We start from the raw sequence: 15,822 nt of genomic DNA, 5'->3' as shown, positions 1-15,822 counted from the left end.
GGTCTAACATTTCACTTTCGGCTTTTTGTTTGTTTATAGCTCTCACCTGAGCAAACTGCACAACTTAAAGAAGAGCTCTTCATGGCAGTTAAGGTAGGTTAATTGTCACTTTTATAACTTTTTTTTCAGTAAAAGTAATTTGTGAACATAGTTTAAAAAATTAAATCATTTTAAAAAGCTTATAAAATGAACAATCTGTAAGACCTGCTACCCAGAAGAAACTATTCTGTACTCATATAGCTATTTCTTCTCCATATCTCTAAATAAAATGCTTATAATTGTGGTTTCAGTCTGTCATACAGAGTGAAGTAAGTCAGAAAGAGAAAAACAAATATCGTATATTAAAGCATATATGTGGAATCTAGAAAAATGGTACAGATGGACCTATTTCCAGGGCAGGAATAGAGACGCAGACATAGAGAACAGATATGTGGACATGAGGGGACGGGGAGGGTGGGACGAATTGGGAGATTAGGATTGACATAAATACACTACCATGTGTAAAATAGATAGCTAGTGGGAACCTGCTGTATAGCACAGGGAGCTGTCAGCTTGGTGCTCTGTGATGACCTAGATGGGTGGGATGGCCGGGGGCGGGCGTGGGAGGGAGGTCCAAGAGGGAGGGGATATATGTATACATATAGCTGATTCACTTCGTTGTACAGCAGAAACTAACAAAATTGTAAAGCAACTATACTTCAGTTAAAAAAGAGAGAGAAAAAAAGATTTATCAGTTTTAGATGTTATCTTGTGATTCTGCTGGTATGGTAAATAAGAATTTGGCTCTCCTACATATATCTCTACAAATTACCTCCTTTCCCAACGCCCAATAAATTTATATTACAAGTTTTAATAAATCAGTGTCTGCATTATGATTATGCTAAAATTGATCATGAAAAAATGTACATCATTGTTTTATTTTGCACTTCTCTTATTCTGAGGTGAGGCTTGAGCTTTTTTTTTTTTTTTTTTTGGAAGAGTCATTTATAATTTCTGTGAATTGTCTGTTCATGGCCTTTAGTTTTTCTTTAGGGTTGCTGGCTTTTTTCTAATTTATAAGATTCCTTTATGTTTATAGGATGCATGTAATTTTTCCCCATTTGGCTGTTAGTCTGTTTTTACTTTATTTATGGCATGATTTGGTACGCAATAATTAAAAAAAATTTATATTGTTGAATTTATTCTTTTTTTTTTTAAAGGAGAAATTTTTGTCATTGGGTTTTTAAAAAATATTTATTTATTTATGTGTTTTGGCTACAAAGGGTCTTAGTTGCGGCACGCTGGATCTTTGTGTGGCATGTGGACTTCTTAGTTGCGACGTGCATGCAGGATCTAGCTCCCTGACCAGGGATCGAACCCAGGCCCCCTGCATTGGGAGTGTGGAGTCTTAGCCACTGGACCACCAGGAAAGTCCCCAGATGCTGGCTTTAGATTGGAGCAGAAAGGAAGGCAGAGTACACTGATGCAAGGGCAAGCAGGTTGTCAGATTTTGTTAGGAAGAATAGCTATGGTTCCCAGTGAAAACTTAGATGAATTGATCAAATGAGAGGAACAAGAAGATGGCACTTAAAGTTTGGGGAGTGAGAATTATGGAATAGTAGTCTTTGGAATGAACTCATTGAGAAATGTAGTAGGATTGCCAGTACAGTTGAATTACGCCCTTTTGAAATTTTGAGGCAGATATTAAGAGTGAGACTCGAGCACAGTCTTTTTCAATATTCAGATTTTGGAGGTGGAGCATGAAGTAGGGTTTAACTAAGGTAGGAGTTTTGCCAAGATGATGTGGTGGAAGAACACTGAAGTTACTGGGAATGCTAACAGTAATAGATAGAGGTAGAGAGAGATAGATATCGATATGGAGAGCAAGTGCTTAAAATAACATGGAGGGAAGTGTAGCCCTGTAGTTCTTGGAGAAACCATTTTAGGTAGTGGTACCAAAAGTTCAGGCTTTAACGTGGATGGATCTAGAGACTGTCATACAGAGTGAAGTAAGTCAGAAAGAGAAAAACAAATATCGTATATTAACGCATATATGTGGAACCTAGAAAAATGGCACAGATGAACCGGTTTGCAGGTCAGAAATTGAGACACAGATGTAGAGAACAAACGTATGGACACCAAGCGGGGGAAGTGGCGGTGGTGGGTGTGTGTGGGTGTGATGAATTGGGCGATTGGGATTGACATGTATACACTGATGTGTATAAAATGGGTGACAATAAGAACCTGCTTTATAAAAAAATAAATAAAATTCAAAAATTAAAAAAAAAAAAGTTCAGGCTTCAGATTAAAACAAACTAGGTTCAGCCACTAACTAGCCATAGCCCTTAGGTAATTTACTTATCTCCTCTGCGCCTCAGATTCTTTATCTGAAAAACTGGCATTGGACATGGGAGTAATATTTTGTAGTTATTTTGAGTATTATTAAGATAAAATATGTAAAGCAGCTAACCATGGGCCTGACCACAGCTGTCATTGCTTTCCCGGTCAGCCTCACTTTCTGCTCCCTCCCTTGCTGCACTCACCCTATTGGCTGTCTAGGTGATTGCTACCAGCGTGGTGTGCACTCATATTCTTCTTTTGGCTCTAACAGCTTTATTTTCGTGAATTCTCTTGATGTGTTCTCTCCTGATTGGGTAAAATATTTGAGATGGTCTCATTCCTCCTGAAAACAGACAATCTGGTTTGTTTAGCGTTGTTATACTGTATGTATCTTTTCATTAGCTGGTTAGGTGGAAATGGCTGTCTTTTTCCTTTCACATGACAGTCTAGTATGTTTGAAAGAAACCGTGAATACTGGCTTAACTTTTGTCTAGAAAAATTCTGATTTGAAATGGTATATTGAAATCTCTGTTAAATAAGTCAGTGGTTTCTTCAAGCTATTAGGACATATTATACTACAAACTAGTGTTATCCTGTAGCCATACTGACCTGCTCAGTGGTGTAGAACAGCAAACTTTTTTTTTTGCCTGGAATATCTGCCCCCCTCCCCTTTTTATGGCCTCATTCCTTGCTTAGCTGCCTTGTCCTTTTTTCCTTTTGGTCTCTTTTACATACTACCTTTGTATGGAGTCTTCCCTCTCCCACCTTTTCTAAAGAAAATTCTTAGGCTTTTATGTGTTTCCTTCAGAGCATTTAGCAAAACTAAAAATTATTTTATTTAGTTGAGATAAACTGTTTTTTTTAATCTGTCACTCTTATCTGAATATGTGCCTGACTTCCAAAAGGTGTTGACTAAACATTCTCAATATGTGAATAATGGAATAGCTGATATGTACTTGATTATGAGGTTTATTAACAAGCACCAAGAACTAGATTAAGTGCTTGATAAACTTTAATATTTTTTCCTCACAAAACCCCTAAAAAATAGGTATAAGTCATTTTATAGAGAGAAAGTGGGTCACAAGGCTATTAAGTGGTAGAACTTGGGTTTAGAACCGAGGTTTGATTCTAAAGCTTTTCTTAACCATTGCTTTCCTTATACTGGAATTGAGTCAGTCACTAGGGCATCTTACTCCCTGTCTCTTTGTTTTTTAGGAACTTCTAGCAATAGTAAAACAAAAGACTACTGAGAATTTAGATGATGTCACCTTCTTGTTTACTTTGAAAGCACTTTGGAATCTTACAGATGAATCTCCAGCTGCCTGCAAGCACGTTATTGAAAATCAAGGATTGGCGATCTTCATCCAAGTCTTGGAGGTGGGAAGACAGGATTGAGTTTATGTGTAAAGTCCTTTTTAAAAATATTTATTTATTTATTTAATTTATTTATTTTGGCTGCTCCTGGTCTTAGTTGTGGCATGAGGACTTCTTAGTTGCAGCATGCAGACTCTTAGTTGCGGCATGAGGGCTTCTTAGTTGTGGCATGCAGACTCTTAGTTGCAGCATGCATGCGGGATCTAGTTCCCCGACCAGGGATTGAACCTGGGCCCCCTGCACTGGGAGTGCGGAGTCTCACCCACTGGACCACCAGGGAAGTCCCTGTAAAGTTCTTTTCTTCATGATAAAGTAACCTGTATATTCTTTTCACAGACTTTTTCAGAGTCAACAATACAAAGCAAAGTACTTGGTCTTTTGGTAAGGTGAATTGTTTTGAGTTAATTCTAATTACTTAAAAAAATAGAAAGCTCACGCTCATGTAGTACCTACTATGTGCTAGGCACTTTTGTAAGCAGTTTACGAGCATTAACTCGTTTAATCTTCACACTATCCCTATAAAGTAAATACCATTATATATGAGTCATCTATTGCTGTAAACACACTACAGCTTAAAACAGCATCCATTTTATTCACTTCTGAATCTGTGGGTCTAGAGTTTGAACTCAGCTCAGCTGTACAGTTCTTCTGCTGGTCTCTGTGGAGTTATTCATGTTGCTGCAGTCATCTGGTGGCTCAGCTAGGCCTAGATGCTCTAGGATGGCCTGACTCTCAGCTCTGACCGTTGGTGCAGGTTGTTAGCTGGGCCTTGTGTCTCCATGAGCTTCTTCACTTGGCAGTTTCTGGGCAGCAATAGAAGGCAAGTGCACTGTACAAGTGCTTCTTAAACCTCTGCTTATATCAGATTTTCTAATGTCTCACAGGTCAAAGTAGGTTACAAGACCCGGGGTGTTTTCCAACAACCACTTTGCCACTTGTTTGACACCAACTGGGTGTCCTACAGTTCGATTCAGTTCACTTCTGCCACTAGCTATCCAGAGTTAGGCATCAGGTCCCACAAGTTAAAAAGCTCAGTCCCACAAGTCTGCCTCCACTTTAGTTGCCAACCGTTAAGCACAGGCCACCCCTACTTCTGACTGACTGACTTTAAATTGGGGGTTTCCACGACCCCCTCCTCAGGTTGATAATTTGCTAGAATGGCTCACAGAACTGGGGAAGGCACTTTATTTGCTATTTTCAATTTATTACAGGATACAACTCAGAAACAGTCAAATAGAAGAGATATGTAGGGCAAGGAAGGAGGGATGTGTGCAGAGCTTCCATGCCCTCTCTGGATACACCACCTTCCCAGCACCTTGATGTGTTCACCAACCCAGAAATTCTCCAAACCCCATTATTTAGGGGTATATATGGGGAGGTGGGGGTCTCATCACACAGGCATGATTGATTATTAATTCAATCTTTAGCCTCTCTCCTCTCCTGCTGAGGTTGGGGGCATGGGGTTGAAAGTTCCAGGCTTCTAATCAAGGTTTGGTCTTTCTGGCATCCAGCCCCCATCCAGAAGCTATCTAGGTGCCTGCCAAGAGTCACCTCATTAGAACAAAGATGCTCCAATCACTCCAGAAATTCCAAGGGATTTGAGAGCTCTGAGTCAGGAACTAGGGACAAAGACCAGGTATTTCTTATGCCTAGGGATAAGGCCAGATTAAAGGAGGTGGCCACCCCTTGATGGGAAGAGCAGCAGTCACATTGTTAAAGGGCATATACACAGGGACAGGGAAATTGTGTTACGTTCTGCACTCTCCCATACATCGTTGTCTGCATTTTATAGATATTCAGTCTGAGGCACAGAAGTGCCATTTACCCTATGTTACCTAGCTAGTAAGAGGCAGAATCAGAACTCAAACTCAGGCAGTCTGGCTCCAGACCCTCTGATATTAGCCACTTTACTTCCTCTAACAATTGAATTAATTTTTTAGAAATATCTTGGTTTATACTTTTATACTACCTCCCAATCAGGATATTTGTTATTGAGAGATTTCTTTGTTTCCTAAAGATAAAGGTGAAGATTTACAAAAAGTAACGAAGACATACTACTGTATGCCCCTGCAGTTTGCTGTGCTGGTGCTTCGGAAGACACAGATACATGAAACATAGCAAGCTGGTAGTACTAAGAATGTTGGGAGGTGGTGTCAGACGTGTATGCAAATACCTCTCTAATTCATGATTGACTGTGGTAAGTGCTGGAAAAGAGGCACAGAGTCCAGTGGGAGCCTTTGATTCTAGATCATGACTCATTGAAAGCAGGGACTGTGTGTTTCCCTTTGTATCCCTAACACATACAGGACTTGGGACAGAGCAGATGTGAAAGGCTTCATAGAGAGGAATACATGATTAGTATTGGAAACCTGGAAGGTACAGAAAAGTAGAAGAAAGGAACAAAGGTCATTTTGGGCTAAAAAAGGATGAGAAAATGTAATCATTTGAGGGACACTGTAATATAGAGTATCTGGAATTTTGGGAGAAGGTGGGAAGAAGAAAAACAGTGGGAAATCAGTCCAGAAGGGTGGATTGAAGCCTCATACATCTATACAATGCTAAGTATCCTTCTTTTTATCCTTTTGAGAGCCTCTCAGAATACTGAGGGTTAGGGAGGTTGTTCCTTTTCCTTCCTTTTTCTGTATGAGGAAGACCCACATTCTCCTGTAGCTCCCATTCAGTATTTTATTCCATAGACTCTTGGGAAGAAAAGGCTAATATAAAAGCTTCTGCCAAGATTAAAGAGGAACTTGGGACTCAACTGAGGTGTCCCTCTCAGTTTTGCTAAGGGTCCTATCTATCGTCTTGTCTCTTCTTGTTTGGGGCTGCCATCTGATAGACTCAGTGCTGGTCATGCTGTTGACTAATTGTGTAGCTGTCCCAGGGAAGAAGGGCAGGGGGTCTAAAAACAGTGCAATTTCTGCTGAAATCATGCTGTTAACAAGAGGGGTATAGCTAGTCTTGGGAAAAGGGGGCAGGGTGGGTCTCAAAACAGTACAGTTTTCTGCAGAGTGCCTTATGCCTTTCTCAACATACTAAGTCTATAGGGTATACTTTTCTGAAAGCTGCTTTAGAAGGAACAGTAACTGCTGTGGTTGCTTTGACTGTGTGTTTATCCTCTAAACCTTTGTTTTTTCATCTGTGTAGTGGACAGACCCTAAGTGACCAACCCCCAGTGATTATAGTTTTTTTGGTGTTCATGTCTTTGTGTAATCTCCTTCCCTAGAGTCTGGGCAGGACCTGTGACTTGCTTCTAACTAACAGAATATGGCAAAGATAATAGGATATCACTCCTGTGATTATGTTACAATATGTATAAAATCCTTCTTCCTAGCAGACACTCTAGAGAAGTGAGTGGTTGGAGAAGGGAACAGCCCACATAGCAAAAAAAGCCTATGGGCAGCTTCTGGGAGCTGAGGGTGACCTCCAGCAAGAAACCCTCCTTCCTGCAGCCACAGGGGAATGAATTCTGCCAACGGTCTGAGTGAACTTGGAAGTATTCTCCCCACCCACACCTCACCCATTGGAGCCTCCAGATGAGAATGCAGGCTAGCCAGCCCTTTGATTGCAGGCTTGTGAGACCCAGCTAAGCGAGGCCCACAGAAGCTGGAAGAGGAAAAATGTATGTTGTTTTAAGCCACCAAGTTTGTGTTAATTTGTTACACACATAGAAAACTAATACAGTACATAAAATAAGAAAATACTTCCTGCCTTTCATTGTTGCTGTTAAACTTAAAGCTAATGTAACATACAGTGGGCCCCCAGGAATGTTAAGTTTTTTTAGTCAGACCTGGATTTGTATTCTTTCCAACCAGTTACTAGCAGTGTGAACCTGACAAGTCAGTCTTGCTGAGTGTTGAATTTCTTTGTAGGACTATTAAAGATTAAGTGCGATAAGGTAGATAAAAAGACATTTCAATCTCTCTAGTTCAGTGCCTGGCACTTAGTAAGTGCTTACTCAACGATTGTTATTGCTGATCATCCTCATCATCAAGGGGGTGGGACTGTAGATGTTAGGCTAAGTCAGAGGGAGGAGGATGGGACTAAGTGTTCTTGTATGTCATGAGCTGAGCAGTGGGAGAGGGAGAGGAACCAGTTCCTGCTTCTCCCCTCCTTTCCTGTCCCTGATATTCTCTGCTCCATCTGACCCATAGAACAACATAGCTGAAGTCAGAGAACTCTCTTCCAAGTTGATGACTGAAGATGTGGTAAAGCATGTCAGCAGCTTGCTGCATAGTAAGGAACTGGAAGTCAGCTATTTAGCTGCAGGTATCATAGCCCACCTGACATCTGACAAACAGCCCTGGATATCCCATGACCTCCAGAGGAGAGCACTTCTCCAGGACCTGGTATGAGAACCATTGCTCTTTACAAAATCCAGAGTCATCTCTTTTTGCAGAAAACTTATTTTTCTAGATCATAAGAATTTTTGAAATATGTGTTCATTGTAGAAAATGGGAAAGATAGAGAAAAATATAAAGAAAACATTATAAATCACCCACACCTTAACCACCCAAAGCTAATCTCTATTAACATTTTGTTGCATTCCTTCTGGTAACTTTCCTTCTATAAAAGTTATACATGCAAACCGTTTATATGGCTTATTCTAATTCTCTTTCCCACTCTCAGCTCTTTTTAAAGCTATTTCTTTTGGTGTTTACCTCCATATCGCTAACATATGTTGTTATTTCTTGACTTTGTAGTTTAAGACATTATCTTTATTTTCCCACTTTGGAAAATGAAGATTCTTTTTCTGTTTCCCAATGCACACCCTTTCCTATACTCCAAGTATACATCTCCTTTCAGTACATTCAAGCATATCCTGTCTACTTCAGCTTCTCGGAGACGACTTTCCCAAGCCTTCTGTTTTTTTTTTTTCCATCTGATTTGCTTTTTTGTATATCTGTTAGACCACTGTCATCCCAGGATATTCATTTACTATCATTCTGGAGATTCTCTTTGCTCTCTTATGTTGGATTCCCTGTTTCCAGGACTGCGTACCTTCCTATTTTTTGGTGTACTCCCTCATTCTCTTGCGTCATATCCTCCAGTAGCTTCCTAAGAGATGTATGAAAAAGAAAATTTGAAACCTTTTATGTTTGAAAAGGCCTTTATTTTACATTCACATTTAGTTGATCAACTGGCTAGGTATAAAAGTTAAGTTTTGAAATATTTTCACAATTTCTAAGTCATTGCTCCACTGTCTTTTATTTCTCTGTATCACTGTTGAGAAGTCCTGTGCCATTTTTCTTTGGAAGCTTTAAGACCTTTGTCTTCAGTGTTTGGAAATCACAGTGATGTGCCTTGATGTGGGTTCATTTTCATCTGTTCCGTTTGCTACTTACTGCTCTGGAAGCTCATTTCCTTCAATTCTGGGAAATTTCTTTCTCTCCCTCTCGCCCCTCCATCCCTCCTTTTTCTTTCCTCTTTTTTCTCCCTGCTTCCCTCCCTTCCTTTTTTTTTTTGGCTGCATTGGGTCTTTGTTGCTGAGCGTGGGCTTTCTCAAATTGCAGTGAGCCAGGGCTACCCTTTGTTGTGGTGCACGGATTTCTCATTTCAGGGGCTTCTCTTGTTGTGGAGCACAGGCTCTAGGCATGTGGGCTTCAGTAGTTGCAGCACATGGGCTCAGTAGTTGTGGTGCACAGGCTTAGTTGCTCTGTGGCATGTGGGATCTTCCTGGACCAGGGCTTAAACCCGTGTCCCCTGCATTGGCAGGCGGATTCTTAACCACTGCACTACCAGGGAAGTCCCGTCCCTCCCTTCCTTAATTTCTGTTCTTCTGATTGAAGATTATAAGGTCGGCTTCCAACAGGCTAAACACCCACTAGAGGAAGAGAGTTGGGGGGTAAAGGAGACTCAGCATTTAGTATTTAGATTTTTCACTTTAGCCCCCTGTTTTTAGCATGGTACTCCCAACCTCAGCTGTTCATGGGATTGCCCAGTCCAGAAATTTTTGTAAGGGGTGGTAGAGGAGATCTTGAAGTCTTGATTCTTTGGTACTTTCAACCAATCGTCCTTTTTCAACCCCACCTCTAATCTCACTTCCTGAAGTAATACTTTTGCCAAATAGTTAAGTCTCTTGGGTGTTCTGTTCAAAATGGTTTGTTTTTTTAACCTTCCCCAGTGCTAGATCTATTAAATTAGTTACCATTTTTCTTCTGCTTTCTTCTATGTGTATTTGTCTTCTTTTAAACCATTTGTATCATTCTGTTCATGGGATTTAGGGGAGGAGTGGGTGCATGCTCAATCTTCCACCATTAAACAGGAGCCCCTTTTTATTGCATTGTTTTCCACATGACTTTGTTTATATTCTACATATATAATGCTTATCTAATTGATAGTTGGCAGGTTAGGTATCCTAAATTTGAGTAATCAATCCCATATTTTGAAAACTTATGTTGTTTCATATATATGTAATTATAAATGACATGAAACAATACTAGAATCTTGATATGTCTTTTTGTACAGTATACAACCATCCAGAATTGGCCAAGTTCAAGTTGTAAGATGACAGCATTGGTGACCTACAGGTAATTTCAGGATGGTATAGTGCTTTTCTTAAAGCTTGTCTTCAGTCTACTCACTATGTAGAGGCCATGGTACAGTGATAAAATATTAGAATAAAATAGCATGTGTTCAAATCCTGTTTCTTTGTGATATTGGGAAAATCACTTTTAGAAAATCTCTGAGACTCAGTTTTCGTCATCTGTAAAATGAGGCTGGCAGTGTGCAAGATTGAGGGTGGAATCAGATATTGAATGTATAATGTCTCACACAGAGTATCATTTCTTAAATGCTAGTTCTGATTATATGCTCAGCAGCACATCTGTCTTGGTGAGGAATTGACCCTGGGGGGAAAATGTTGAAAATTATTATTATATCCCTGATGTTAGCTTGAGTTCTGAAGAAACATCTTCTTTGTACTTATTTAGATCCTTCAAGGCATTTTTCCCACTCCTTGGCAACGTCTCTCGACCAGAGGTTCAGCTCTGGGCACTATGGGCCATGTATCACGTCTGCAGTAAAAACCGTATGTAATTAAAAAGAATAGTTTTCCAGCTATCTTTCTGTATAAGGATTAAGTTCAAGATGGAATTTTGAAAAATTGTTCACCTATGTCCTGATTTTAACACTTTTAAAAAAGCAACTGAAAAGCATTTGTATTAGTATAAAAAATGCTACAGAATTATAATTGGGGGTGGTTGTCAAGCGATATAGAAAGTCAAAGTTTGCTCCCACTCCTATTCCCCATAGGCAAGCACTGTCCATAAGTTGATAACTATAACTATACTTCCAGATACTTTTCTGTATACATGCTATAGTTAGTATATACTCTATGTGAATAAGATAATGTTTTTAGACAAAATGGGCTCATTCTGTGCATACTATCCTATAGCTTGCTGTTTTTCACTCAGTAGTTTATCATGAATACTATTCTTCCTATAGTAATACATAGATTTACCTCTTTGTAATGGTTTGAGGGAGGCTGGGGGGCCAGATGTCAGGAGTTGGTCCCAGGCAGATTAAATGTTTTTCCATGTTTTACTGTTTTAAGTTCCCCTTGGGAATTCTTGGCTTTATTCTTTTTTAAAAAATATTTATTTATTTATTTGGTTGCACCAGGTCTTAGTTGTGGCTTGTGGGCCCCTTAGTTGCAGCACATGGGATCCTTAGTTGCCGCAGGTGGGCTCTTTAGTTGTGGCTCGAGGGCTCCTTAGTTGTGCCTTGCCAGCTCCTTAGTTGTGGCATGCATGTGGGATCTAGTTCCCTGACCAGGGATTGAACCCAGGCCCCCTGCATTGGGAGCGTGGAGTCTTATCCACTGCACCACCAGGGAAGTCCCTTGGCTTTTATTCTTTGTTAAGCATTATTATTAAAATTTTTGCTTTTATTATAAAAGAAATATAGGCTATAATTTTATACTAAAATACCTAAGATAAAACTTTTAGAATTAATTAAAGTTTTAACTATCAAAAGCATAAGCTATCTCAAAATGGCTTTAACAAGTATTGAGGCCTATATGCAAAAAAACTATAGGAAATAATTTAAAAGCCTGAAATAATTGTGAGACATACTATACTCAGTTCTTTTCAATTCATAGATATAATACAATTCAAGTGAATGAGTAAGAGTTGAGGAATCTGAAAATTATTTTAAAGTTAAAGTGGGAGGATAAACAGGAAAGAACTGACTGAGAAAAATGGTTTTTAGGAGCTTGTCCTAATACTCTCTTTATTTATTTATTTATGTTTGGCTGTGCCTGCGGCATGCAGAATCTTAATTCCCAGACCAGGGATCAAACCCTGGCACCCCTTGCAGTGGAAGCCTGGGGTCCTAACCACTGGACCACCAGAGAAGTCTCTAACACTTCTCTTTAAATGGTACTGGCATATGAATAGATGGAGGCAGATCAATCAGTTTGAATGGCACTGAAATAGACTCTAGTATATTCAATTACAACAGTAGTAACTGTAACAACAACTAGAATTTAGTTGAGTATTTATATGTACTATGTGCCAAGCAGTGTTGTAAGCTATTTATGTGTAACTTATTTAATCTTCACAACAGATAGAACGGGTAGCATTTTATTGTATATCTGTTACAGATGAGAAAACGAGGCATAGAGAAGTAAAGTAACTTGCCCAAAGTTAAAATAGCCTGCACCGCAGAGATAGGGTTCTAACCTAGTGATCTGACTCCAGATCACCACTATTAATTAGATTGCTCTGTATTTCTTTGCTATATGATGTAACAATTTATTTAACATTGTTTCCAGTCTTTTCTATTACAATACAAACACTGGTTCGATGAATAATGACATTCTCTCTCTCACCCTCACTCACACACATACTATATATTTAGGAAAGATGAACATGTGTGCTAATTAAGAGGACAGACCCCAGAATCAGACTATTTGTACTCTGCTCCCATTTACTAACTGTGGGAGCTTGAGCAAGTTACTGAACCCCTCTGTTCTCCAGTTCCCTCATCTGTAAAATGGGGATTAAAGTACCTATTCCATAGGGCTGTTATGAGAATTAAATGAGGTAGCATTTGCAAAGCATTTAAACATTGCTTGGCTCATAGTACGAGCATTTGTACATAGCACAGTATTAGTACAAGCGTAGTGCATACCATTTGTTAAAAGAAAAGACATCACTTTGCAAGCATAATCTGCAGAATACTTTTAGAATTACCGAGTCAAAGTGTTACGAATGCTTGTTTTGGTAGGTATTGCTAAACTGTCATCCAGATAATTGATTACCAGTTTGCATTCCCATCAGCAATATATTAGAGCTTCCAGTTTCCTTTTATTCTTACAAAAAGGTTTAGTTGAATTTTTTTTGGGGGGGGTGGTATGCGGGCTTCTCACTGTTGTGGCCTCTCCCATTGCGGAGCACAGGCTCCGGACGTGCAGGCTCAGCGGCCATGGCTCACGGGCCTAGACGCTCCACGGCATGTGGGATCTTCCTGGACCGGGGCACGAACCTGCGTCCCCTGCATCGGCAGGCGGACTCTCAACCACTGCGCCACCAGGGAAGCCCTAGTTGAATTTTTTGATCTTTATCAATCTAAGGTGAAAGAGAGTCTCAGATGACGTTTATTTTAAGTAAGGTGAACTGTCTTATATTTGAATTGTCTGTTGATTTCCATTGCTCACTTTTTGTTTACTGTTTTTTGGTCTTTTTCTTTTTAATTTGAAGGAACTCTTGCAAATACTTTTTCCCAGTTTATTGTCTTGATTTTATTTAATGTTTTTACAAGTCAATATTTTGTTATATGGCCTCTGGGTTTCAGGTCATGATTATACCTTACAAAATTGATGAAAATTTTCAGCCATTTTCTTTTAAAATATTACCTTCCACCTATTCTATTCCTTTCTTATAACATCTATCAGAAGTATCTTATACCTTCTCTGAATCTGTCCTACATGTTTTGTAACCATTTAAAAACAAATGTTTCCATGTCTTTGTTTCTTTTTACTGCATTCTTGGTAATTGCCTTAGATGTGTTTTTGGATCATTGTTTCTGTGTCTAATAGACTCTTGGACTGATTAAGAGAATCCTTTCAGACTGAGTTGTGCACATGTCCCTTCAGTACAGCTTTGTATTTGCTTCTGTCAAGTGTTCTAGAGGTTTCCCTGGGATTGGACTAATTCTTATATTAATTTCTCAGCTCAAGGGTTCCCAGAACATTTAGGGTAATATAAATTCAAACCCTATACCAACTTGGGACTGGTTATAAATTCTCAGGAAAGACTTCTCCCAGGAGCCCAGGCTAAATGCAGATGTTTCATTGTCTTATCCGTTGTCTTGCCCTTTGAGGGGCCAGCTTTATGCACTGATTTTGCTTCTGACTTCCTAAGTTAAAATCTAAATTCCTAGATTACTGAAACTGACGGTCCCTTTCTGCCCGACGATAGTTACAGGTTAGGTTACACGAGCTTTAGGTGCTTTTTGCTCTTTGTGTCTGACTCCTGGACAATTCCTTTACTTTGTGCACTCAACTATGAATTAAAAATTTTTTCAATTATACTGTATCCAGCTCTGGTGTTTTTAGGTTGTCTAGCTCAGCATATTCGCTGAACCTGAAATTTGTATCATTTTTGTAATAAAAGACGTTCTTATCCTTTTAGCTAGGATTAGAGACGTTTGAAGCATAGAGTTGTCCAGAAGTAAACATAATAAAATAATCATCCATTATCTCATTACACAAGCCAAGCATTAACTGGCATATTTCTTCTAAATTGACACAGTTTATCTGTTAATTCCTGTGTCAGAGGGCTTAAAACTTTGTACTCTTTCTTCAAAATGGTGAATGTGGTAATTTGGGAATATTTAAGATGCCAACCTGTCCGTCAGGTTTCTTTGCTTGATTTTCTTTCAGCCAGCAAATACTGCAAAATGTTAGTCGAAGAAGAAGGACTGCAGCTTTTGTGTGACATCCAGAAGCACAGTGAGGCAGACCCCCAAGCACAGCACATTGCAGCCTCCCTTCTAGATGACTTCAGAATGCATTTCATGAATTATCGGAGACCCCCTCTCTGCTGAATGCCCTTCTTATCCTCAGGGGCTTCAGAGGTGCTCTGTTGCTCAGTGTCAGGTCTTCTGCCCTGTCACCAATTGAATGTTGAATTGAATTGAAACAAGTTGTCATTGGAGTTTGTGAGTTGACTGCCTTCTTGGCCTTTTTTTTTGGTTGATTTTCTGTAACTTATAAGAAGGTTGGGTTTGTATGATAGCCATGATCCCAAATCAAGTTGGAATCATTCTGGGAATACCCTTTCAGCAGTTTTGAGAAATCAAGCCCTGGACTCTGTGTGAAGACCTGTGAGCTTGTGTTGGAACAGCTATGCCAGTTACTTTTCTCTAGCCCCGGCCAATTTCTTAACTCTGAGTGTTTGTCAGAGGAAAGGAAAAAGAAAGACTTACGGGGAAACTTTGATATTTGTGTTAAATTTCATGTTTGAAAGAATCTCCTAAGTTGTTATTCCTGGTTATATGAAGCCACTGGAGAAGAAGTACATGAAAAAGTTCTAGGAAACATACACGTATAAATGTATTGTTTGGAAGGCAGAACCTCTATTGGAGGGGAGGAAAAAAAATTATTTTTAATAGATACCAGAGTACCTCCACTTGTTGGGTGGAGGGAAGAGAAATATATTTTTATGATTTTGGATAGTCTACCTTTGACCTTCCTTCCTCCAGCGTTACACGTTCGACTGAGTACGTGTAACATTGTGTGTGATTGGGTGTGCTGGTGGGGCATGGTCCGAGTTAGGACTGAGAGTAGAGTGTTCAGATGAAAGATTATAGGGGATTACAAATCTCAATCCCTCAATCCCTCAAATTTTTAATTTGAGTTACGACTGTGAGCAAAACTGAGAGGAAAAGGGCGGGCTGTGCCAGAGGTGTAAAGAGGTGCTCTTACCTAATATGGAGATGAGAAAAATAGTGAGCTTCTCTGAGAACCAGCCTCAACCACAGTATAAACTATTAGAAGCTTTGGTTTGTGTCCTCTGCAAACCCACTCTGTGGAATAGAGTATGAAGTCCTTCCTCACCTTATTATTGACAACTAACAAAACATGTTTTACCATTCATGTGTTTAAGTTTTTCAAAGAAATAA

General features: G+C 39.5%; 1 protein-coding gene across 1 annotated transcript in view; it reads left to right on the top strand.

The window, feature by feature from the left end:
* Positions 1 to 14,796, top strand: part of ZYG11A (zyg-11 family member A, cell cycle regulator) — a 57,667-nt gene extending 42,871 nt beyond the window's left edge. Inside the window, exons 8-14 of the mRNA XM_029228113.1 lie at positions 40 to 93; positions 3,535 to 3,696; positions 4,030 to 4,074; positions 7,848 to 8,042; positions 10,162 to 10,223; positions 10,626 to 10,723; positions 14,582 to 14,796. Coding sequence (XP_029083946.1) covers positions 40 to 93; positions 3,535 to 3,696; positions 4,030 to 4,074; positions 7,848 to 8,042; positions 10,162 to 10,223; positions 10,626 to 10,723; positions 14,582 to 14,745 — 780 coding nt within the window. The 3' untranslated portion in view covers positions 14,746 to 14,796. The remainder of the gene's footprint in view (positions 1 to 39; positions 94 to 3,534; positions 3,697 to 4,029; positions 4,075 to 7,847; positions 8,043 to 10,161; positions 10,224 to 10,625; positions 10,724 to 14,581) is intronic.
* The last annotated feature ends 1,026 nt before the right edge of the window (positions 14,797 to 15,822 follow it).

Source organism: Monodon monoceros, unplaced genomic scaffold (genome assembly GCF_005190385.1).
Source record: "Monodon monoceros isolate NGI ecotype Baffin Bay Population unplaced genomic scaffold, NGI_Narwhal_1 Super_Scaffold_18, whole genome shotgun sequence".
Classification (NCBI taxonomy): domain Eukaryota; kingdom Metazoa; phylum Chordata; class Mammalia; order Artiodactyla; family Monodontidae; genus Monodon; species Monodon monoceros.
Note: the sequence above shows the minus strand (reverse complement) of the source record. Positions and strands in the feature narration are given on the sequence as shown.